General features: G+C 40.2%; 2 protein-coding genes across 3 annotated transcripts; both read left to right on the top strand.

The window, feature by feature from the left end:
- The first annotated feature begins 240 nt into the window (after nucleotides 1-240).
- Nucleotides 241-14858, top strand: LOC136435536 (dynein regulatory complex protein 11-like). Of its 2 annotated transcripts, none has more exons than XM_066429116.1 (22): nucleotides 241-380; nucleotides 561-651; nucleotides 1128-1234; nucleotides 1350-1479; nucleotides 1626-1745; nucleotides 2254-2445; nucleotides 2903-2974; nucleotides 3094-3153; nucleotides 3746-3891; nucleotides 4118-4202; nucleotides 4659-4808; nucleotides 5376-5451; nucleotides 5799-5947; nucleotides 6453-6512; nucleotides 8174-8244; nucleotides 8883-9073; nucleotides 9833-10032; nucleotides 10478-10561; nucleotides 11252-11429; nucleotides 11951-12099; nucleotides 12704-12793; nucleotides 14247-14858. In XM_066429116.1, the coding sequence occupies exons 1-22, from the start codon at nucleotides 370-372 to the stop codon at nucleotides 14391-14393; spliced, it is 2559 nt and encodes an 852-aa protein (XP_066285213.1). In that variant the 5' UTR covers nucleotides 241-369; the 3' UTR covers nucleotides 14394-14858. The 2 variants fall into 2 exon arrangements, with proteins under 2 accessions (XP_066285213.1, XP_066285214.1); XM_066429117.1 differs by lacking the exon at nucleotides 14247-14858 and adding an exon at nucleotides 13238-13681.
- A 3152-nt stretch (nucleotides 14859-18010) lies between these two features.
- Nucleotides 18011-21434, top strand: LOC136435537 (superoxide dismutase [Cu-Zn]-like). Its single transcript, XM_066429118.1, has 5 exons — nucleotides 18011-18149; nucleotides 19126-19222; nucleotides 19756-19825; nucleotides 20294-20411; nucleotides 20629-21434. The coding sequence occupies exons 1-5, from the start codon at nucleotides 18084-18086 to the stop codon at nucleotides 20734-20736; spliced, it is 459 nt and encodes a 152-aa protein (XP_066285215.1). The 5' UTR covers nucleotides 18011-18083; the 3' UTR covers nucleotides 20737-21434.
- Nucleotides 21435-23900: the final 2466 nt, after the last annotated feature.

Genomic DNA, 23900 nt, shown 5'->3' on the forward strand with positions numbered 1-23900 from the left:
AGTACTATTGTTGCTCATTGCTTTATCAATCTTGATGCCACACTTGGAACCTGGAGGTCCAGGCTTGGAGCAAACTGAAATCCAGCCTATCACTGCAGTGTACATATCACTCTGTCAATCTGCACTTTGTGATAAACTCGCTAGGCAGCGCGCCTGTACGGTCTCGAGCAGGTTTCTCACTTTGCAATATTCTCGCTAGGCGGCGCGCGTGCATGGTCCCCTGAGACCGATGCTCTCCATGACAACAACAACAGCAACAGCGAGACGTCGCCATCTTTGTCAAGCGCACTCAACAAACTGTGCAAGCGCTCCTGCAAGATGAGCAGTTTTTCCTGACTTTCTCTTAGATAGCCAAACGAATTCTTAAAGATGTCGCACGAGTAAGTAGACTTCACTTTGTTGCTTGGTTCTATGTTGTTTTGGTAAACGCATGGCATCGAAAACTAATGTTAGATGCACAAATATTACGGACAAGCGTTGTATAATCTTATTAGGTCATAAGAGTTTCTAGTTTCAGGTAATGTTAGTACATGTATAAACTTCATGTTTACCTTGTTTAGCACGTACAACACCTTGTGGAAACAAGCCCACACAACCATCACAGACCTGTTGGAGATTGAACAGCCGGAAGAGCCACCAAAACCAGAGAGGGTGGGTATAAAAAATCACTTTCTCAGTCTCATCATAATGATGTCACAGCTAAGTTTGTAAACAAGATATTTCTTTGCAAGAATGGCAACGACATTTTGTGATGTTTACTAGTGTAGACCAAGGTTTAAAAGTAAGCAATTATCTAAACGTTTTAAACAGTGAAGTTTGAACTCATTAGTGACAAACCATACATGATTCAATGCACTAGGCAGGGGGCGTTTTCTTAATTAGATTTTTGACTGATCAGTGTTATTTCTGTCTTTCTTTGACAAGTTCAATGTAAAACTTTTGTTTAGTTTTTATACCTGTGCATACATTTATTCTTAGTTTGCCCCTCTTACCATTGATAGAATTCTTGGAGGTCTGTCCCGAAATCATAAAAACTTTCTGAATCTGTTAACAGTTTACTGTATTCCCAATACAACAACTTGCCTTAAGATAGCTCTAAAATAATACTCTTGATTTTGTTGTTTCAGGACCGTCTGACAGCCTTCCAGAATGTTGCGACCATGTATGTTAGGTACATCCAGATATTCCGAAAGCTAGAAAGCTCCTACGACCAGATTGTCCATCCACAGAAAAGGTAAACATCATTAAAAAAACACAACCATCATTTTCAAATTTGTTCATTTTCCATAACACATATAGATAAGATTCTGTTACGGAGCTCATCGATCTCTTGTTGTCGTGCTTTACAGACGCGTGTTGCGCCATGTGTTGGACGGCGCCATCGGCCGTATTCTCGAGCTGAAGGGCGAACTGACCGGTCTGGAGTTCTCGGAGTTCCACTACTTTGACGACATCCTCTCGGACTTAAAACTAACCCCTGTAAGTATTTTAAAATTTTTTTTTTTTGGTAACTACAGAAATTTGACGTAATTTCCATCATGAACATGTGTGTGGAGCATATGTTGATTTTTTTCTCATATATGCTGAACTTGACTTTGAGGGCTATTTTTTCCTGTCCTTCACAGAATGACATTGAGATGCCGATCCCAAAGTACTTCACCTTGGAGCGGTCCAAGATCCTGAAGGACAGGGAGAAACTTCTGGGACAGATCCTGGCCAAGTTAGGTCCACAGGACAAGGATCTGGTAAGGTGTAGTTAGAAACTGGACTTTGTAGGTTCTCAGTAATTGATAGCTTATTGGGTTTGTGGAAAACACAGACCTAGCCACCTGACCTGATGCTCCGGCCTGGCTACCTGGCCTAAGACTTCCACCATTTCAGAACCCCTAACACTCATTCCTGTCAAAATTAAATACCCAAAGATCATAAAGTTCTAGCCAAAATTAGCATCCTTTAGAAATAACATGATAGCTTTTATTTCAGTCACATTTTGATACAATAGACACAGCAAACATTGGAAAAGTGATTGCACAAAAGTTTAATATTCTTTCTTTTTTTCAATTCGAAGAAATGAAAAGACAAATTAAGTAAAATTCACGTATAAACTGATAGCATTCTACAATTGTTAACAGTAAGGATTTTAGTTCAGAGAAGGGCATTATGCTGTTTGTTTAGTGGGCAAAAAGTTGTTTATCAACTATCCCACTATTCTGATGTGTTAAACTTAGAGTCATATTGTTTGCATTACTACAGAAAGAGGAAGAGAAGCCCATGTCTCTGGAAGAGTCCATCAGGATCATCCAGGTTCACGAGCGGGCGCGTCAAGGACGGCTTCGCGCCAAGTTCATGCGGGAGATCCGTATGCAGGAGGAGCGGGAGAGGCAGGCGGCCAATCGCGGTGCTCCTACCATAGAACCTGACACTGCTGCCATCCGCATTCAGAAAGTGAGTGGGATTTCATTTCATGAGTAGTTACTGTAAGTGCAAAAATATTTGCGGAGATTTAATTTTGCGGTAGGGAGAAAATGGAGTGTTCGCGGTGGTTTCGAGTTCTCGTTTGAAACAATAGTAGCGCTAGTCACACAAAGGAACGGATTTTTGCGGTAGTTTTAAGTTTGCAGTAAAGAGTTCATCGCGAAAACCGCAAACATAAAACCACCGCAAACAGTTCCGCATTTTACAGTATTCAATTTTTGGCAACACCTCAGGGGTGAAGGCATTTTTGTAAAAACTCTTTGAGCACTCCATTGCTCATTGAGCAAGTATTCAGCAGTTTACTCTATCAATTACTACTGCTGCAGAGTCAGAAAAGGTTAAATTTTGTCTACTGTTTAACAAAAATTTTTGTACCATATGTCAACATTCAAATGTCCAGAGTTTGTAACATTTTCTCCAATTTCAGGTGTGGAAAGGTTTTGCTCAGAGGAAAAGGACAAAGAGAGAGAGAGAAGAAGAAATGATGTTTATCGGGATGGTAAGTCAAACTTTTTTCCCGTTTCCATTTCTATTCATAATCTATTCTAACAAAGTCTGAATTTAGTTGTATCAAATATATTTTTGTGGTTGCTGATATTCTTTGTTCCTTCCACACAGACCCCCCTGCCAGGTCAACCTCCGAAGAATACACCACAGTTTTTAGCAGCTAAAACACAGGTAAACCTAGTTTGTGTAATGCTTACAAAATGTAGACTAACAATATCTGTAATGCTGGCAATGCAGAACATACCATAAGAAAAGAAAAAGCTTGAAATCAGAAATATTGAAAAACCATGGGAATGTATAATTTGTGTTATTTTGTGTGACAGTATGCTTGGAGAGTGACAGTCACTGTGTTATTTTGTGTGGTACACAATGTGTCATGTTGTGTGTTATGTTGTGTGTAACATGTGTGTTATGATGTGTGTAACACGTGTGTTATGTTGTGTGTCATTGTCCAGTCTGCATGGAGAGTGACCCAGGAGGAGCATGAGTGTGTGATGTGTGTTGTTTTAGTGTTAAGATGTGTGTAACACATGTGTTATGTTGTGTGTCATGTCCAGTCTGCCTTGAGAGTGACCCAGCAGGAGCATGAGTGTGTTATGTGTGTTATGATGTGTGTAACATGTGTGTTACTTTGTGTCCAGTCTGCCCGGAGAGTGACCCAGGAGGAGCATGAGCGTGTAATGTGTGTTATAATGTGTGTAACGTGTTATGTTGTGTGTAACGTGTGTTATTTTGTGTGTAATGTGTGTTATTTTGTGTCCAGTCTGCCCGGAGAGTGACCCAGGAGGAGCATGAGCGTGAGTACCAGCAGGCTCTGGTGACCATCAAGGAGAAGCTGCGTGAGGTGGAGGGGCCGGAGATGAAGGAGAGCATGCAGGACCAAATAAGGCAGTGGTTCATCGAAGTCAGGTACGAAAACTCTGTAGAAAAAATGTCTCGTGTTTTATTCCATTTTTTTTGCCAGTTTTGTCAGGTTTCTTTTTCAGATGTTGTCTGCTATCTCAAAATAACGTACCAGTGGTGACCGTAGTCCTTTTAAAGCTGCAAAATAAAGCTCGCCAGGTTTGCAGCAATTTTTGTGGTAAGATTAGTTGATAAATCAAGTTAAAATTGTCCTTGTGTATGCACTTTCCAGGGATGCCACGGGGAAGTTTCCGGACTACCCAGATGAAGATGAGGGCGGCTCTGCCATGATCTTCAAGGAAAAAACACCAGAAGAGGTGAGGAGAGAGAGAGAAAGTTTGGTGAACGTAGATTTTCTGCCTGTCAATACATTTCTGAAGCATAAGCTGTGAATTGTACCATTGTCTATATGTTCCATTTTGAAAGGCATCAACACTACTGCAAATTGATAATCAATGTGTTCGAAGACTTCAGAAATGTGTTTAGTACTTCCCCTAGCCACCATGTTCTAGAAGTACGACCTTTGTTAAACTGAATTTGTTTCTACACTCAGATATTCTAGTATGCACGGATTCCCAGAACACCTGCAAACTATTCTATCTCAACCTTTTGAAGGAAATTATTTTGATTAAACTTTTCATTTTCAACATTTATCAACATTTATCTTCCATATCATCTGTATATTGATTTTTTTGTAGAAACATGTTCTTCTACTGTCATCAGATATTACAAAATGACCAAAATATGAATGTTTTTTTTATTATTTTCTGTAGGTTGAAGCTGAGATGGCTGCCAAGGCTGAAGAAAAGGGAAAGAAAAAGGGCAAGAAGGGGAAGAAGGGAAAGAAGTCGGGGAAAAAGGACAAAAAAGGGAAAAAGGGCAAGAAAGGGAAAAAGGGGAAAAAAGGAGGAGACGATGAAGAGGTATTACATGGTTCTTTATTTGTTTTCTGCATGAAATTGATATCATTACGAAATAAAACAAAATAAGATGAATATGACAAACATTATATCACTCAGTCTTTTGTTCAGAATTGAGCGTTGCAAAGAGAAATGTTTAGCTTTCTTAAACCTTTATACATCCACTTTTAAAGTCACAAGTAATGCATAGAAATTGATCTTTGTTTACCAGTTTTCTTGAGTAGATATTGTAAGTTAGTCTGAATTTTAAAGATGTGTCACTTTGTTCAGTCCTATATTGCATCTAGAGGATCTTCCAAGCAAGAGGTAATGATTAGATCAGGCTTTCACAATGTGACGTCAATTGTGATGTTTTTATATTCCAGAACAATAAATATTAATATGTAGAAGATGGTGATAGTTTCATTCCCAACCTCTGTACAAACCTGAGTGGTTTATCACTCAAACTTAAACATTTTCACATTACATGTACATCTAGCCCTTATGTTTCATTAAGGAAAAGTAAAGAACAGAACAATCAAACACAAAAGAAAAATGGTGTTGAATTATATGTTTTCGTTGCCCTGTTAGGAGGAGGAACCAGGCTTCAAGTTGGCCCCGTCTGAGTTTGTTCCAAGTCTTGCTGAGGGAAACACCCAGTATCATGGTGAGTTCATATACCAAGTTCTGATTGGCTGTAGTACCTCTGTCCTTGGTGCTGATTGGCTACCAATGCCTCTTTTGCTAAATATGATTAGTGTTTTCACTCATTGCGCTGATTGGCCAATGTGATGCCTTTCCATAGTGCTGATTGGTCAATGCATTTAGTTGCATATAATTATTGACTGTTACTATCTCTGTCCTTAGTGCTGATTGGTTGTCATTGCTTCAGCTGATATGTTTTCTGTTGATTGCACTGATTGGCAAAGGTCATCCTTGTCCTTAGTTCTGATTGGTTATGGCATTTGCATTCATAATGGTTGAAACATTTTGACTTTTATAATTTTTCCCCAGGTGTGTGGAAGGAGCGCGATGAGGCGGATAACTTCAGCCAGAAGCACGACGCCGAGCTGATCAAGGAGGACAAGCGGAAGGAGGTTGAGGGGGAGGTCCGTCTCCAGGTGGACGAACTGATGAGGGAGGAGCTAAAGAACCTCAAAGCTGTGAGTGACACCTCTGTCAGGCAATACTATTCTATGTTTTTCCAGTAAGACCATGTTGATTTGATTATATGGATTTACATCCTCTGGGAACCCCCAAACAGATGCGAGCGTGCGAATAAAAAAAAGTTTGGAAAAAAAAAAAGTTGCCTTCATTATGAAATCTACGTAGTCAGGAAGGTTGAACAAAACTTAATACACAGAGTACTGGGTAATATATTCTTCTTTTTTTGTTCTTTCACATCTTCTCACACAGATGAAAATTGATGCGCGCACAGATGTCATCCATATAATCAAATCAACATGACCTAATACATCAAAAAAAGAATCTTTCTTATGTTGTGTGTAATGCTTAAATGTTTGTCAAAAAAAGAATTTCTTTGAAATATTTCGCGTTATTTTTTTTACTATTTGTTTTATGTCATGGTCTTCAATATCAATCTTTCAATGTTATGAGATTAGGTCCTTTTTTAAGAATTCTAACTCAGAATTATACTCCATTTTTCAGGCTGTGGAAAGAGACAAGGGGAAGAAGGGAAAGAAAGGAAAGAAGAGTGGAAAGAAAAAGGTAAGTTACAGTCTTCTATTCTTCAACGTCAATGTTTATTGCACAATTGTTTGAAATGGCTGAATCTAAAAGAAAACCTGTGAGCTTCTATTGTTCTTACCTTAAAGGAGACTTTGCCAATAGTAGTTACTCAAGCAACTGGATAGAATTGTGAAAACAGACTGCTGTAAATGCATGTAAGTTCGCATGGTTTTTATTTTGCGCTAAGGCAAAAATGCGGTGGTTTTCAAGTTCGCTCCAGCGCTATAGTCACATACTGTAACAGCATTGGACAAAAATGTTCGCGGTGGTTTGAAGTTAGTATTTCTGCATTTACGGTATTTCAGAATTTTATCCAGTTGCTTGAATAACTATTTTTGGCGTATCTTATTACCTGGATGTCTAACCTTCATTAAAGAAGACTTCGTTGTAACAGTTACTTTGACAATGTGATCATGTATTGCTGTACTACTGTGTTTTGATACTGCAATCCTTAATGTGTTCGTCCATTTTGATACAAGCTGCGTAAAAGGAGTAGAAGTAGGAGTAGGAACTCATATGACATGTTTATCAGTAGTGCCGTTAAGAAGAGGAAGAAGTCGCCGGTAATGTGTCGTCAATATATCCTCCTATCACCACTCTACTCACTGCACAGAGAAATAGCCATTAAGAATAGGCCTGTTCACAGTTCAAACTGCTCATGCATAGTGAGATGCATTGTGGGTAATATGTCAAAGGTGAAGTCCCCTAATTTGTAAACAATTCTTTTTTAGACCATGCTTAACACATGTCCAAACGTGTTATGTCTCAGGGGTCTTTGATTTTGACATGTTATACACAATGCATGCGCAGTTCAATCTATGAACAGGCTTATAGGGTGAGATAGAACATACTGTAAATGCATTTTTAAAAGTTCGCATGGTTTTTATTTCGCGCTAAGGTGAAAATGGCATGTTTGCTGTGGTTTTAAGTTTGGGGTGAAACGGTAGCCGCGAAAACCGTGAACATAACACCACCGCGAACATTTTTGCATTTACAGTAGTAGCACATAATAAAATTTGCCAAAAATGCCCGTGGAAGTTTCATAAAATTTTGACACTGTACACTACAAAACGACATGTAGCTTTGACAAACTGGCACTGTCACTGTGTTTGGCAGCAATGTAGCCTATTTTAGCTCACTCCCAAAGCACTGTGCAAAATATCTTGTGGAATGGTGTTATGTAATCTTACATATGTATACGCTGTTTTTTAGGCATCAAAACCCCCTCCAGTTGTTGACTTCTACAGCAGTTTCAGTGTAAATAGTTCGGTGTGAAAGTGTTGAAAAAAGTATTTGAATTTATAGATAAGAGAGGCACATGTGCCACACACATCAGAAGTTAAAACTTGCACGGTACTATTTTCACAGTGTATTTTGTGATATACAGTGATATACAGTAACTTTAGCAGGGAATTCTTTGCACTGCAATGAATTGTTGCAAGTCACATACTGTTGATTGCACTGATTGGCCAGTGTCATCCCTGTCCTTGGTGCTGATTGGTTAATACATTTGATTTCATACACTGCTCATGATTGGCTGAAAACGCACACTATTGAAAAACTACAGTATTAACACCTATGACAAGAGTTGTCTCCCAGCATATGTCAATAATTGTATTTTCCTCGTCTTCCTTTAACAGAAGAAGAAGGGAAAGAAGAGCGGGAAGAAAGGCAAGAAGGGGAAAAAGGAGAAGGATCTCACTGCCGACAGGTAAGGTTCATGTCAAAACACAGATCTAAACATCTTACTTTTACCTGTTTGTTTAGCAAAGCCCCTGTCCTTTACACCCATACCTGAATCTGATGCTTTTCCCATATTTTGACATCAAATTATTTTAGCTGTATGCTCTGAGTTTTCAATATCTTCTAGTCTATTTTATTCTTTCTCTCTCTATTTCTTGGTGATGGATGTCAACTTCAAGTCCCAAGACTCATCCTATATTCTACTCTTTCCTTCTCTCCTTCCCTTTTTATTTGATCATGAGCATTCCTCAGTTCCTAAACTCATTTGTTATAGTACTCTTCTATCACTTCATTCCTAATAGTGTTTCTCCAGATTAAAAACTCCATTCCATTGTACAAATGTACTTGCTTACTGTAAATGCAGAAATGTTCGCGGTGGTTGTATGTTCGCAGTTTTTGCGGTAAGCTCTTTGCCACGAACTTAAAACCATTGCAATGTTTTTTCCCTCATACCCCCTTTGTCTATTTATTGTCACAAATGCGAACTTAAAACCACCGTGAACACTCCATTTTCTCCCTACCGCGAAATTAAGACAACGCAAACTTAAATGCATTTACAGTATCTTCCCTCCCCTAATTCATTCTCTTTGTTGTTTTTGAATCCAGGACTATAGAGTCACTGTATGAAGAGTTAGTACAGGAAGGGATACTGGTCAGGTGTCCAAAGGTACACATGTCTGACTACCTGGGAGAGTACAGCTACCTGGGCACCACGCTACGCACGGCCAACATTGAACCCATGCCGTCACTACACGACGTCCGCAGGGTCGTGACGGAGTACGGGATCCTTCCGCTAGGTGGGCGACAGCTTTGTTTTTGGAGTACTTTAGCCTGGGCACTGTGTTCTTAAACGTCAACCACTGTGATACTGATCTTAAAAAGAAAGTAGGAAAACAGATTGTTGCTAGTGTGGAAACAAAAAGAAATAAAAAAAGGATTTGGTTATGCACACATCCCTGTCCTTGGTGCTGATTGGTTCATGCATTTGATTGGAGTACTTTCAAATGGAGCTATAAGGAATTTTTACAGAGATTTGTCAGAAAGATGAAAGATTTCTGCAAACAAATGTTGTGGAATTATGAATAATACGGCATCCTTCCGCTAGGTGGGCAACAGTTCGTTGTTGTGTTATTGCAGACGGGCACAATTTTCTGCAACTTCAAACTGTTGTAGTTCCAATATCTTAAGAAGGAAATCAAGAAACAGAGAGAATGTGATGTGTTACCTGTCGGGAAACAAACCTGAAAGGATTTGGATATGCCCACATTCCTGTCCTTGGTGCTGATTGGTTAGTGCATTTAACCTTTGTCGTGCTAAGCTAGCCATCTAGCACCAAATCTGTATTGGTTATGGGATTGAGGCAGCAAGGAGAAGGTTAATTGGCCAAAACTTAAGAAATTGAGATATCAGAATGTTTTAAAAGGTCATCTAAGATCAGATAAATGTGCACAAGCAAAAGTTATGACATTAGCATTTCATTTTGTATGATTGATTATGAAAAATTTATTATTTGACAATGTTTTTGCTCATAATACTGCCCGCATGTGTCCCACCAGGATCTCAAGCTGTCCACGAGAAGGCTCCGCTGGTCAAGTCCGTCCTGCTGACCGGTCCACGGGGGACGGGGAAGAAGATGCTCGTCCACGCCATGTGTACGGAAACCGGCGCAAACCTGTTTGACCTTACCTGTACCAACATCGCAGGAAAGTACCCCGGGAAGAGCGGCCTGGCCATGATGATGCATATGGTCTTCAAGGTGGGGCAGCTTTCTTAAAGAAATCATGCTACTGTCACATTTGCTTTTTACCGATACATATTCTAAAAATGCTGCAACAGTCATTTTCTCTCTTCTATTAAGACACAGAATTTCCCTGTCTTATGCAATATATGTGACGTCGGCGTGGCATAACGGTTAGAGTGTTGGACTCAGAACCAATAGGTCCCGGGTTCGATACTCACCATGCCCCAACGTTGCACCCTTGGGAAAGGCACTTTACACAACCTTCCCTGACGGTGGAGTGACGCCCACCGAGCCACTTTAGCTAATCTGTCAAAATGTGTGCCAAAAACACACTAGCCAACATCTGCACATTGACATCCACCAAGAGCCTTTAAAAATTTGTTTTTTTTCTACAATATATAATGTATTGATGATGAATCAGTTGCGGATTGAAGAGCCGTTTTGTTGTTCTTGTTTCCAGGTTGCCCGGCAGTTGCAGCCGTCTGTCATCTTCATTGGAGATGCGGAGAAGACGTTCTTGAAGAAGGTCCCCAAGACTGATCCTGTAGGCCATCCTCCAACTTTTTTATAACTCTTATTTTGAAATTAAAAAAAAACCTGCACGATACAATTATTTTCATGTCCATAACATTACTTAAGACAGGATATGGAGCAATATCTTCTCCCTGCTGCCTAACTCTATAACCAATAGGGTTAGTTAAAATCCTCCCACACCATCAGGTGTTTAGGGCGGTGCCCATCTCCGTTTCATAGCCCTGGGCCACACTGTGGTGCAATCACTGCATCAGGGGGCTAGTCCACTGGCAGTGGAGTGTGTTTAACTTCCATACTGTTTCGGAAGTACGTACTATTTTTATAAAGTCTTTGGTATGACTCAATGCGCCTCTTGTCCAGAGGGACTTAAACCCTGGCCTTCTGGTCCAAGTAATTTGAACCAGATGTGGCTAGTAACAGAAGCGCAGACCACTACACCACAGGGACACCCCTAACCAATAGGGTATTGGGTGCCAAATGATAACTTGTCATGGAAGCTCATCTGTGTTGGTAGTAATCATAGTACAATGTTAAACTTTACGCTTGGAAGTGATTGATCATTATTGATCCTGAAGAAGGCGACAGTAAAATTTGATCCGTGTATACCTTAGTGTTTGAAGAAAGTTTAGCATTGTACAGTACTATGGTTACTTCCAAGTGTTAAAGGTTATAAAGCGGTTTTATCGTCTTATCCGTTCAGACTGACCCCAAGAGACTAAAGAAGGACCTCCCAAAGGCCATCAAAGGCATGAAGGCGGAGGACCGTATCGTGGTGGTCGGGACGTCGCGCCAGCCCTTCGACTGCGAGCTGAAGGCGCTGACGGGCTGCTACCAGAAGATCGTCCTCATCCCGCGACCAGATTACGCATCACGTTTCTGTAAGTTTTGTTCTGAACTAGAAATGAGGTGAAATTGTGCTAGCAAAGATGTACTTAATTTGAGATAAAGTTATGACAACAAAAAATCAGACTATCCTGTTGCTTGAGTAACATTTGTATTGTGTAGCCAGTCAAACTATACATCCAAAATCCAAATTCATTGACCAATCAGTACCTAGAACAGGGGGAGTAAGAGTCAATCAGACAATGCAATTAAATGCATTAACCAATCAGCACCAAGGACAGGATAACATTGGCCAGAGACTGTTTAACATTCTCTGAACACCTTCTCTTGTCTGATGAAGAAATTCCAAACAATCAGTAAGTTTCACTTGATATAATATACACTTGCTCATGCAGACATTATTCAAGATTTTTTTTTCCTCTGAGAAAATGTATTCTGGAGTGATATCCATGTATAACATCTCTTTTGGCTACCTCTGTCCTTGGTTCTGATTGGCTACCGCAGGTAATATCATTGCGCTACCAAATTGTTATATCTAGTACTGTTTTTTTTCCAGTAATGTGGCAGTCCATGATTCAGAATGGCCAGGGGATTCTCACTAACCACCTGGACGTCAGCTCCCTGTCCAAGGTCACTGACGGATATACACCTGCCCAGATGTGGACAGCTGTGCAGCAGGTGCTGACGGACAGACGCATCCAACAGGTGAGACACCTGAAGCTGAAACTTAGACCCCATTTATAGACACATGTTTTCCGAGTTGACTTGGGGCTGTGTGTGAGGAGCTTGGACTTTCCTACTATAGAAAATGATACTTTAGTGGCCTAGGGTTCTCCCTGTACAGTCCTGAGTTGACTCCAAGTCAACTCAAAAACGTATGTGTAAACTACTGTATTTCCTACTATATCAGCACCTGCAGCTGAAACTTAGACCCGATTTACACAAAAGTCGATTCGGGGCTGTGTGTGAGGAACTTTGGGCTGCTCAAGTGGAGTTTTCCTACTAGAAAATGCTACTTGGATGGCCTAGGGTTCTCCTTGCACAGTCCTGAGTCAACTTGGAGTCGAATAAAAAATGTGTAATGTAAACCCAACCTTAGGAATGCAACTACTGTATTTCTTTCAATATCAGCACAATTGGAAACTTTAAGGTTCATACATTGCAATGAAAACGCAGTAACATATATCTACACTTAACACCGTTTCTTTGTAGTGGCACAGTTTTGTTTCGGGGAAAAAGTCTAGCAATTTTGCTAGAATTGGTTAAATTTGGAGTACAGAACAATTCTTGACATTTTTTTTTTTTCCAGTTGTCCAAGAGGCCGCTAACGTCTGTGGAGTTTGTCGGTCCGTTAGCCAGGATAGATCCCATCTACAAGGAGGAAGAGGAAGCCTTCAAGGTACATTCTTTATTCTTTACTTTCATTCTCCATATTCTATAGCTATAGGTGTAACTGTGTGTTTTTTCTTTCCCTACGCTACAAATAACCAGCCACATAGCCATGAAATTCTGTTAGAAAACAACTTTGCTTACTGTCAAATATCATCAAGACATTTATTTTAGATCTATTCTAGCAAGAAACTCTTTGATTTGCATCTATTGAAATTTCTCAAGAGTTAATGATGAAAATTATTCCTCATGAAACCTCTTGGTAATTACAAGTACATAGTCAAGCATTGTTCAGTTTTTCAAGCATAAGCTTTGCTTATTTCTCTAAAGTAGGACTGTCTTAGTTCAGATGCCTCATTTAAAAAGATGTGAGATTAGAAACTGCTACTGTAAGCTGTATAGCTAGTCAGGGAATTAGAGGCTATCTTCAGTCTCAGCTGTGTTGAACCCGTAGGACTGGTTTGAGATCACCCCCCTTTCTAAAGCCAAGGCCGCTGCCATGGCTGAAGACGACGAAGACGAAGAAGACGACAAGAACAAGAAAAAGGGCAAAAAGAAATAGACAGGATTAGGCAGGCTCAGATGTGATTGGTCAGGCAGGTGGTTACCGTAGTTACCAAAAGTTCAGGGTTTTGATTGGCTCAAAGTTTGGAGCTAAATTGTTTCAGGTTCTTAGCCAGTTTATATGTTCTGTTGATGTTGTTCTCTTGTGGAAGCAGTGGTTTTTGATTTTCCTTTTTTTTGTTTTACACTGGTCTGTGCTTAGGCCGATTCTTTCATACACTCAACAGTTTTATTAGCCTGGTATCCATCCAATTCTAGCTCTATTTGCTCCTTTGATCACTGCAAAAGTCAATCTGGCAACCATTAATAAAGAATTGTTTGACATTTGAATATTTGCCTAAAATATTGGCGAGATTTCTGATTCACTGGGACACAGCCCTGGTAATGGCATGGGGTTTGAACAGGCATTTGGAAATAAAGCAAGACGAAAGGACATTTCAATAGGGACAGGGGCCAGACTATGCTGTGTTGGAGCAAATCGGGGCTACTATAGGATGTATTCCAGGCTACAGTCTTGGTGGGCTGTAACGCTGACAGTTTTTACAGTGTTTAACATCGAACCTTTGATTCATAATTTGCTCGTTCTCATTTGAATGTACACATTTTGTAACTTCCGTTACCGTTTGAAGTAAGACGTTTCTGACATTAAGATATGCCACATATAAGGTGACAAACTGACGTTTTGAAGAACCAGAAACGTTTTAAGTCTTCATAAAAACAACTGTGGCAAATCTTAATGTGAAGAACGTCTTACTTCAAACGGAAATGGAAGTTACAAAATGTGTACATTTAAATGAGAACAAGCGAATTAGCATGGCCATTCAGGAACTCTACAATGAAGGGTTACATGATCAATTTGTGTTGTGCATGAACTAACTTGTTGTCCCTCCATCTTTCAGAGTTGGAATGAGAAAACACCGCTGGGGAAGAAGAGAGCGAAGGCCGCTAAAGGGGATGACGAGGAGGATGGGGGAGGGGGGAAGGGAAAGAAGGGGAAAAAGGGCAAGAAGAGCGGGAAGAAGGGAAAGAAGAAGAAGAAGAAGTAAACACCACCACAGCATCCGGGTTGAGATTAACACTGTGTATAGTATATATACTCCTTGTAATGTGTATATCAAGCTGTAACTATATCTTTTATGTTACTGTCATTAAGGAAATGCAGCAGAATTGTGGATTTTAGCATTTTGCAGAGGTTTTTAGTGAGACAGGAACAACTTGCAATTTTAGGTCTTTGGAGAAAAATCCACTGGGGTAACTTCTTTTCTCTTCTGAAATGAAAAGTTTGGAAAATATTCCTTGAGAAAAATTGACAAGTTAATAGCCTTACTGGGTGTGGGTGGTTAACTGTTGTCCTGTTGTGATATGTTTGTAAATTGATGCATACGTCTCTGCAGTTTTGTTATGAAATGATAGAGGACCTCACTACTCCACGTGAGGCCAACATTGCTGTTCCTTCTCTCAGATTGTAACGTTAATTCCTGATTAAATACAATTCGTGTTTGCACCTATAACATTGCTGTCTGTCGTGACTCATTTTGTATCATTATGTACTTTCAAACACTTTAGGCTATGCCAACTTGATTTCATATATCAGACTAAGAATCAAGCCGTGTCAGAACATGAGGAAACAACTATCTAGACTTTTCACCTGACTCGTAAAGCACATACTAGTAATTAACAGCTGCTCCTAACCCCCTCCCCAAAAGAGCACATACACATACACTCACAACTTAAAAGGCTTATTGACTCTGCATAAAATGGTCCCCACCCAAATCATTAAGACAGAAAAGTATAGATTTACAAAACATTTCTGACCGCTTTTTGCATTTCGGACTGTTGATAATACTGTAATCACTTGAAACGAGTTTCCACAGGAAATCTTTCAATGTGGAAAAAGTTTCCTTCAAAAGAGTTCTAGTGAAGACCCAATTCTCACCACTGGGGTGCAAATCATTTTGCAGTTCCATTGTCATTGTAAACATTCTAAATCTAGTTTTAAAAGTGATATCGTGGTGCCATTAGCTGACAGGGTTCCAAACCTTGACAGTTTGTGAGGCTGCAGTACTCTGTAATTCACTTTATCTTCAAGGTAGCAAGACTTCACGGTGTAAGGAAAATTGACATTTTGACTTAACTTTAACTTCACAGTGGCGGCAAGTGATTTACAGAACGGTTGTGTGAAGGTTCAGAAAAATCAACAACAGTTTTTTCACGGTAATGATTAGTTCACGGTACAGAGGTGACCGTGAAAACAGTGAAAGATATAAGAATTACAGTAGTTTGGAGTCATTACCAGAACTGTAAGCCACAAGCCCAAGTTCTAGCGCTATGCTTGAAGAACATAGACCAGAAAAAATCTTTTTTCTGATTAATGATTAAGAAATTGATTGATATCAGTGTGCTATCAACAATACTGTCATAACTTCACACAAAGCAAGACAACGAAAATTTTAAGTTCCACTGTCACAAGATATTGAGTATCCTGTTGTTCCGTTGTGAACATTCTAGATAACAAATTGAGCTCGTTGTGCCGGGATCTAACGTTGGGTAACATAAATTCGGGATTTTTCCGATAATGATTGACTCATATCAATCTAGCAGAACAATAAACCATCCTTTTTTCTATTATTCTGTCAGTATCATGTACTATCTTTGCACTAATCATATATATGGTAGATTTTGTCTCTAGTCGTGCTGACACCATAATATTTCAACTTGAAACTACCGTCCGCCGCACGCACAATGACGGTGCTGTCGGACAGGGGTGAACATTAATTCGGGAGAGAAGATTCGTCTTGAATATCTTACCGCTAATTACATTTTATACAGCAGCTATTCGTTCCATCCTTGGCTTGAGGAGAGTGCTATGGATATAGAAGTGTCCAAGTAAAAAAAATTCACGAAAAAACGGCCGTACCGCACACATCAGGCCTACGGGAACAACCCGTGTGTTGAGTCGGTAGCTATAGAACGTCAAAGTCGACATCCACCGTCATGGCAACGTGTACATTATTCATGGCAAGTTAGCCGGATGCCGTAGCATTGATAATACTACTATGTCCATGTATTCCTTGTTGTGTTAGGAGCAAACTTTGAGGAAAATGTCGTCCTCAGTCCACAATCACACGCAACATTTAGACAAAAAAGTGTTCCTCACAAACCTTTGTCGTCTGCTTGACAACAGGATTATGGGTAATGATATGGCGGCGGGAAAATACACGTGCCGTAGGTTGTAGCAACAAAGAGGGGTTTTGATGATTGATCACACTTACACCCCGTTCATACTAGGCTTCGCTGATCCGGATCATATCCGGATCAGCGCTAATCCGGATCCGCGAAGCCTAGTATGAACGGTCCTGATCCGGATATAATCTGGATATATCCGGATACGATTGTATCCACATCTGGAGGTGGATTTATCCGGATCAGCTGCGGAGTGAACCCTGGTATGAACGCAATCCGGCTCGCGTATCCGGATACATTGTTTGGTTTGACGTCACACTTAACACTTAACACCTATTAAATGTACTTATATAACGTTAGCTAAGGATGGCACAAAGCGCCGCGACACGGGTATTCCCACCTGACATGTTTAAAGAAAGACGCGCTGTTCTAAAGAACGTTTCAAACTTTTAGACGTTTTAGAACTGTTCTAAAGGACTCCTACCTGGCCGAAACAATCTTCTCTACTCTACAGCTATACTTTTGTTACTTTTTTACTTTACTCTACTGTAGTAAACTTTACCCTTTGACCTGTCTAACTTAACCAAGCGGCACCTAGCCGGATATATCCGGATCTGTTTTTGGACAGGATCATGCAGATCCGGATTCGCATAACCCTGGTATGAACGCAAAGGGATATATCCGGATCAGCACTGATCCGGATATGATCCGGATCAGCGAAGCCTAGTATGAACGGGGTCTTAGAGTCCAATTGCAGATCAGCAATTTTAAGAAAATAAGTTGTCTTGTAAATAATTGTGTTTAGCAGGAAGCGGATGTGACATTTGTCTAATAAACCAGCCGACAACGATGTAGTGTGAGTCTCCCACGAAGCCCTCAGACTGTTCCAATAAGGGACGGAGAGTTTTTGACCTCGTCGCCTTCTAATGCATGGTTATCGAAGCTTTTCAGACAGTGTTCTGAATACGTTAGTCTGTCAAGTTTGCATTTCTAGCGGTATTACTGATGTTGCATCTATCACATATCCCTAAATACCCCGTTTTCGAAAAATCCCGAATTTAAGTACCCCACGAATTTATGTTACCCAACGTTAAATCTTATCTTACCCAGTGTGTGAGGCCGTAGTGGTTCCGGGCCGTTTCCAGAACTGCAAATGCAAGCCAAACTTCAAAATTGAATAGAACGTTTAGAAACTCTTATAGCTGGTGATATTTAGTAACAGTTTGTTGTGTCAACATCCCTTCCGGGTTGGGGTCTTTTGTAGCAAATGCTTATCAAGCTGGCCATATACATAGCTGACTCATGCAGTCAAATGTTAACAGGTGATTTTTAAACCATTTCATAAAATGCGTGAGAAAGATTCATATGGTTTATAGAATGTTTATCAGGTTTATGATAAGTTGAGCCATGTAAATGTAGCGCCTTCTTGTAGTAGACTAGGGTTCTTGTTGACCTTTGACAATTATCCTGAAATACCTGTTCATCCAGATGTCATAGGTCACTGTGTAGTTTGTGGTAGAGAAGGGTGAGTTAGGACAACTTACAGCATTGCCATGGTCGTGCTTGCCGTGGTTGTACTCGTGGGTGCGGTGACCGGGACCATCCACTTCGAACAACAGGTGAGTTTTTAGTTTGTTATACATAACAGTTGTTCACAAACGAAATATATATATGACAGCTTGTTCACAAATATGCCAGCAGTAAAGGACTCCTATTTGAGCATACCATTTTGAGGTGAATTTTCAGACTGAGTCTCAGTCCACCAATTAAGCAATTTTTTGTACATGTTGCTCAACTTCATATCACACCAAGTCTCAATAATTATTGATATCTAAGGGATTGAAACAATGGGTGGACGAATACATAAACATTACCCACGATTGACCTTGAAATACTGGAATGTGTGAAAAAATGCAATTAGAATGTGAATTCCTCTCCGTATCTGCACTCTATAGTTATTTGTCCTATTTGTAGTTGTTAACATTTACTATTACGTTTATATTAAGCATGCAGCATGTTGCATTAAGGGGAAGCAAACTGGTGCATTTGTATCTTTGAGTAAGGCCATGTGGATTCCATTATATGGATGACATTCGCATGCATCAATTTTCGTCCGTTTCCCAAAAAGTCAGTTTTTGACCGTACTGTAAATTATACAAAGCAGCTTCAAAAAGAGCAAATATATGCCATAGATTTAAAAAGAACAAGTTGGGAAACAGATACTAATGTCTTAAACGAGTTTTAACTGTAATTTCCAACACAAAAAATTGGACTTACCCAAATTTTCGACCGGACGACATCGGTCTTTGTCAAGGAATGATCCATCCACCGTTGGGGTGACGTCACGTTATGCAGATAGCACACGTGACTCCGTGAGTAGTGGATCGTAAGTATTGGAAAGTCTGTAGCGCCCGCCGTCTCTGTTGAGGGATGGTCGTAGGGCCCTGATGTAAATGGCCCTAATGTCGTAGAATTCCAATATCAACTCCAAAGAGAATATCCATATAATCGAACCAACATGGCCTAATCCAGGTTTTTACTGGTCAAATTACTGCTCTATTAGATCTATTAGTAAGTCCACGTCTTTCCCTGCAGGTCCCCGATGGCCCAGTGCGTGTGATTGGTGAGGTAACAGGGCTGACTCCAGGACCACATGGATTGCACGTGCATGAGTTTGGAGACATGACAAATGGTTAGGTCTTTTTGATCCATTGTTTGATATACCCTTGATTGATGGCTTATGTTTATGAAGATCACATTAAGTTAGTTAGGTTAAAATCCTTCCACACCATAAGGTGTATAGGGCGGTGCCAATCTCCGTTTCATAGCCCTGGGGCACACTGTGGTGCAATCACTGCAGCAGGGGGCTAGTCCACTGGCAGTGGAGTGTGTTTAACTTCCATACTGTTTCAGAAGTATGTACCATTTTTATAAAGTCTTTGGTATGACTCAATGCGCCTCTTGTCCAGAGGTGTGCTACCCGGGACTTGAACCCCGGTCCTTCTGGACCAAGTAATTTGAACCAGATGTGGTAAGTAACAGAAGCGCAGACCACTACACCACAGGAACACCCCCGAAGATCACATAAACGTACCACCAGTTGTCAACAAAGCTTAATGTACTTAAAGGCAGTTAATTAGAAATGGAATGTTTTTGATATAGACAATGACTTAAGCTAGTCATGTTTCTATGTTTGAGTAAGCCTACTCCCTTCTGACTTGACAGGTTGCACCAGTATGGGTGCTCACCACAACCCCTTTGGCAAGAACCATGGTGGTCCCGCTGATTCTGACAGGTCAGTGGATAAACGTTGTTGCATTCGTACCAAAACAGATTCAAAGGACTTGGAAAAGGCAGGGCCAATGTATAAATGTTGACATCTTTAGTTACTTTAGTTATTCTGTCTATTGTCATATAGCTGGTGATTGATTTGATGGTCAGTTGTCAAATATTGAAAATTATTATGTAGCAGTATCAGGTGGCAAGAAAAATGATATACAACAGGAACTTTTATGTATAGCAATGTATAGAGTACTCTCCAAGCTGAGGTTGGTGAGGAAGAGCGGACAAAAAACGGGTCATAGGATAAAAATGTCACAATCTTCCCCACCAAACCTCTGCTTGGAGACTATGTATAGATATCATCTATTATTATATAAGCCAAGTCACTAAAGTTTGGGATTGCTGGCCAGTTTTTTGTAGAACAAGGGTTCAGAGATGATAATTAACATAATGTTATAATAAATTGTTTCACCCTGCCCAGGCATGCTGGTGACCTTGGTAACATCATTGCTGGGGCGGGTGGCGTTGCTATAGTGGACATCACAAGCAACCTTCTCTCCCTGTCTGGTCCACACTCCATTATTGGGAGGGGCCTGGTGGTAAGAAACACGAAAATGAATGACCTGATACATTCTCTAGTAAACAAGACTTAGAATAGATGGTGTAAAAGATCCTTGATTTGACTTCATCATGAAGTTTACACTTGAAGGGGACAGTGTCTAAAGATGCTGACCTAAAAATACATGGGTGCTCCTTATATAATGTAATATATCAATATGTTATGATATTATATCATATCAATCATGATACCTGCAGGTACATGCTGATGAGGACGACCTTGGAAAAGGTGACAATGAGTTCAGTCTGACCACGGGGAACGCTGGAGAACGTATAGCATGCGGCATCATCGGTATCACTAAGTAGTGGTGTGGCCACCTGTGGATTCTGTCAACTATTCTTAGAGCTGAAACTATTTAAGATGTGCCTGTTGCACCAGATACTAATTAAAATTTAGTTTAAGTGCCAGAAACAATGCTACAGATAACTCCTTGTCCTAATTAGCCTGGTCCCAGTCTCTAGGGGTCGGCTTAGGCGTATTTTACCGGGCCCTAAGTAGTAAGGTAAAGCAGGTATCCTCAATTGAGGTGAAGCATAATGCTTTTTCAAGTAGCTAGTGGTAGTGCAATGCGGCCCAGTCTGCTTTATTGAACGTTTCTGTCAGCCTGTCTACTTTAGCTGCCATATAGCATTTCGCAGCCTGTCTACTTCAGCTGCCAATAAGAATTCCGCCGCCACCCTAGAGTAGGGGGCGAGCTAATCTAATCCAAGGCCGTAAACCCACCCCCGAGCGGGCTAAGCTGTCTGGGCGGGCGAGCATCACTCCAAGCGCCGTATCAGTTACATGATTAGAAGTGATAATTGCTTTAAGATTTTCTTGACATGTTTCTTGTTTTCTTTAGCAGTGCTTGAAGCTTAACAGAATAGCAGGTTGAGGTTGTCTGAAAGGAATATTTAGACCTAGCAAGAAGAAAGAACTTTGTTCCCGGATATGTAAACTGCTTGTCACAGACGTGTATGGTTTGTAATTGTGGATATCAGAATAAACTGGCTACATGCTCTGGGCACTAGCTTGGAATCGTTTTTTTTATATCCTCACTTAGATATGATTGATTAAAGAGGGTGAAAAATTAGGCCATAAAAAAACTTACCTTTTAAATAGTTGAATGAGTTTCGTATCAGCATGGTGTTTAAAGAAGAATGTATTGATTGGAAATCAAAAATGTAGCAAAAGAATTCAGATGTTAGCCCCCTTGAAAAGTTTTAATCAATGGTCTGTCTTCTTAATTTGGTTTTCAATCATATCTTCTCCATCCAAACAATAAAACTGAAAGTTCTGAAACTGTACAAACTGTGACCAACATGTAATTAAAGTGAGAACTATCAAAATGGATTTGTATTAGTGTAGTGATGTAACCTCATGTACACTAAAATCGTCCTAGATGTCTGGTCAGCTATGTGTTGATCCCAGCCAAGGCACCTGTGTTGCCCAGAACATCGCTTTTCGAACTCTGATATTTCATTGAGGATTCTTATACACTGTAGATGTGATCATTTTCATCAGTCTGATAAGTCACTGGATAACAAAGTATAGTGTTTTATTCACGCCGACGTTTCAATGACCAGTTGTCCGTAGGGTATTGCCCTGAGGAAGGTGACAGATGGTCACCGAAACGTCGGTTTGAATAAACACTTGGTTGTGTACAAATAACTTTGTTATCCACTGTGTATGTGAATCTTTCATGGTTCTGGTGGCTTAACGGGTTTATGATTAGTTCATTTCCATGTTTTATCTATGCATCTAACTACACAAACAAACCGTGGGCGGTCTAGTCCCGCCCCAATACTAGTATCCCACCTGAATGCCAGATGGTAATACACACAAAGACCGAGAGAGAAACTCATGTTCCGCTTTCAAACCAAAGGTCTAACTGAGGGGATTTGTAGTAAAAATTCCTTGCAATTCGCTGGCATCTTGTATGATGTCCTGATTAGAAGCAGAGGAGCTAGCTAGCCTGTTCAGCCTCCGGGAAGTAGGAATGCTTTCTTCTTTGCATACCCCAACCAGATTTTGTTGTGTTACTAATTCTGTGTGTCTAGTAAGTGTGTGTCTGTGTTTTCCACATACTAGTACATATTTTGTCAAACATAACTCATGACATGCAAGAAGCTACAGATAAAGCACGTTGAAATTATCAACCTTTCTCCACAATCTCTCTGTTGATGCTGGTAAGCTAAGATTATATAGATCTCAAATCTGTGTACGCCATGGAGAATTATCTACAAACCAAAGACTTTGACATAAGATCAGCTATATGTAAACTCAGAGTAAGCGCACATACATTAGAAATAGAAAGGAGTAGATACAGGCGGTTACCTGTTATGCTAGGGTCACATTTCCAATCCGGGGCCCGGCCGGGCAGTCTTTGGGAACGAAAGGTATGATATAAAAGACAACAAAAACAGAAAACGTACACAAAATATTTCAAGAGCATAACTTGGGCAAATCTATAGACATACACTTTGATTTTTCGTTTCCGCAAACAGCCCGGCCGGGCCCCGGCTAGGAAATGTGACCGTAGCATTAACGAGAGAATATGTAAACAATGCACAGGAAAAGCAGTGGAATATGAAATACACTTTATTTGCCATTGTCCACATTACAGCACCGAAAGAGACAAACTATTTAACCTAGTCAGCAAAATTGTTCCCAGCTTTGAATGTCACACAGACCTACAAAAACCGTCTTTCTTTTAACACCACCCAATGCATATATCTCCCAAAACGTAGGCAATTTCATATTCCCCCGCACACAAAATAAGAAATCAAACCCAACAGAAACTGTCTAGATTAGAAGTAGTATTATCATTATCTCATTTCAATGTATTCTTGCAATTAGCCCCCAGGCATGAATTTGCAATAAAGTTATTATCATCATTATCATTAATCACAATTTATGATTCATCATATTCACTATACATAATTTCTGATCGGTAAAACATAGTAGCTTTGAAACAAACTGTGCGACGTGTAAGCTGTTTACCCTGATCATAAACTCTTCTCGATCTCCGAAAATTTCGCCAAATTCATCCCGCGTTATTTCTTCTGTGAACGTTTCTGCTTCTTTTATAGCGTTCTGTTGGTAACGTTGGGTAACCTAAATTCGTGGGGTACTTAAAGTCGGGATTTTTCGAAAACGGGGTATTTAGGGATATGTGCTAGATGCAACATAAGTAATACCGCTAGAAATGCAAACCTGACAGACTTACGTATTCAGAACACTGTCTGAAAAGCTTCGATAAGCATGGATTATAAGGCGACGAGGTCAAAAACTCTCCGTCCCTTATTGGAACAGTCTGAGGGCTTCGTGGGAGAAGTACACAACATGGTTGTCGGCTGGTTTATAAGAAAAATGTCACATCCGCTTCCTGCTAAACACAACTATTTACAAGACAACTTATTACAATCTCTTTTGCTAACCTACAACTGGATTCTAAGTGTGATTAATCATCAAAACTCCTCTCTGTTGC

This window comes from Branchiostoma lanceolatum, chromosome 5 (assembly GCF_035083965.1).
Source record: "Branchiostoma lanceolatum isolate klBraLanc5 chromosome 5, klBraLanc5.hap2, whole genome shotgun sequence".
In the NCBI taxonomy this organism is placed as follows: Eukaryota; Metazoa; Chordata; class Leptocardii; order Amphioxiformes; family Branchiostomatidae; genus Branchiostoma; species Branchiostoma lanceolatum.

Coding starts and splice junctions, on each gene's coding strand:
- LOC136435536 (XM_066429116.1), top strand. Junction 1,746..2,253: donor GTCCACAGGACAAGGATCTG/GTAAGGTGTAGT, acceptor GCATTACTACAG/AAAGAGGAAGAGAAGCCCAT. Junction 3,892..4,117: donor CAGTGGTTCATCGAAGTCAG/GTACGAAAACTC, acceptor TGCACTTTCCAG/GGATGCCACGGGGAAGTTTC.
- LOC136435537 (XM_066429118.1), top strand. CDS start 18,084: ATGGTCGTGCTTGCCGTGGTTGTACTCGTGGGTGCGGTGACCGGGACC. Junction 18,150..19,125: donor CCATCCACTTCGAACAACAG/GTGAGTTTTTAG, acceptor CTTTCCCTGCAG/GTCCCCGATGGCCCAGTGCG. Junction 19,826..20,293: donor GGTCCCGCTGATTCTGACAG/GTCAGTGGATAA, acceptor CACCCTGCCCAG/GCATGCTGGTGACCTTGGTA.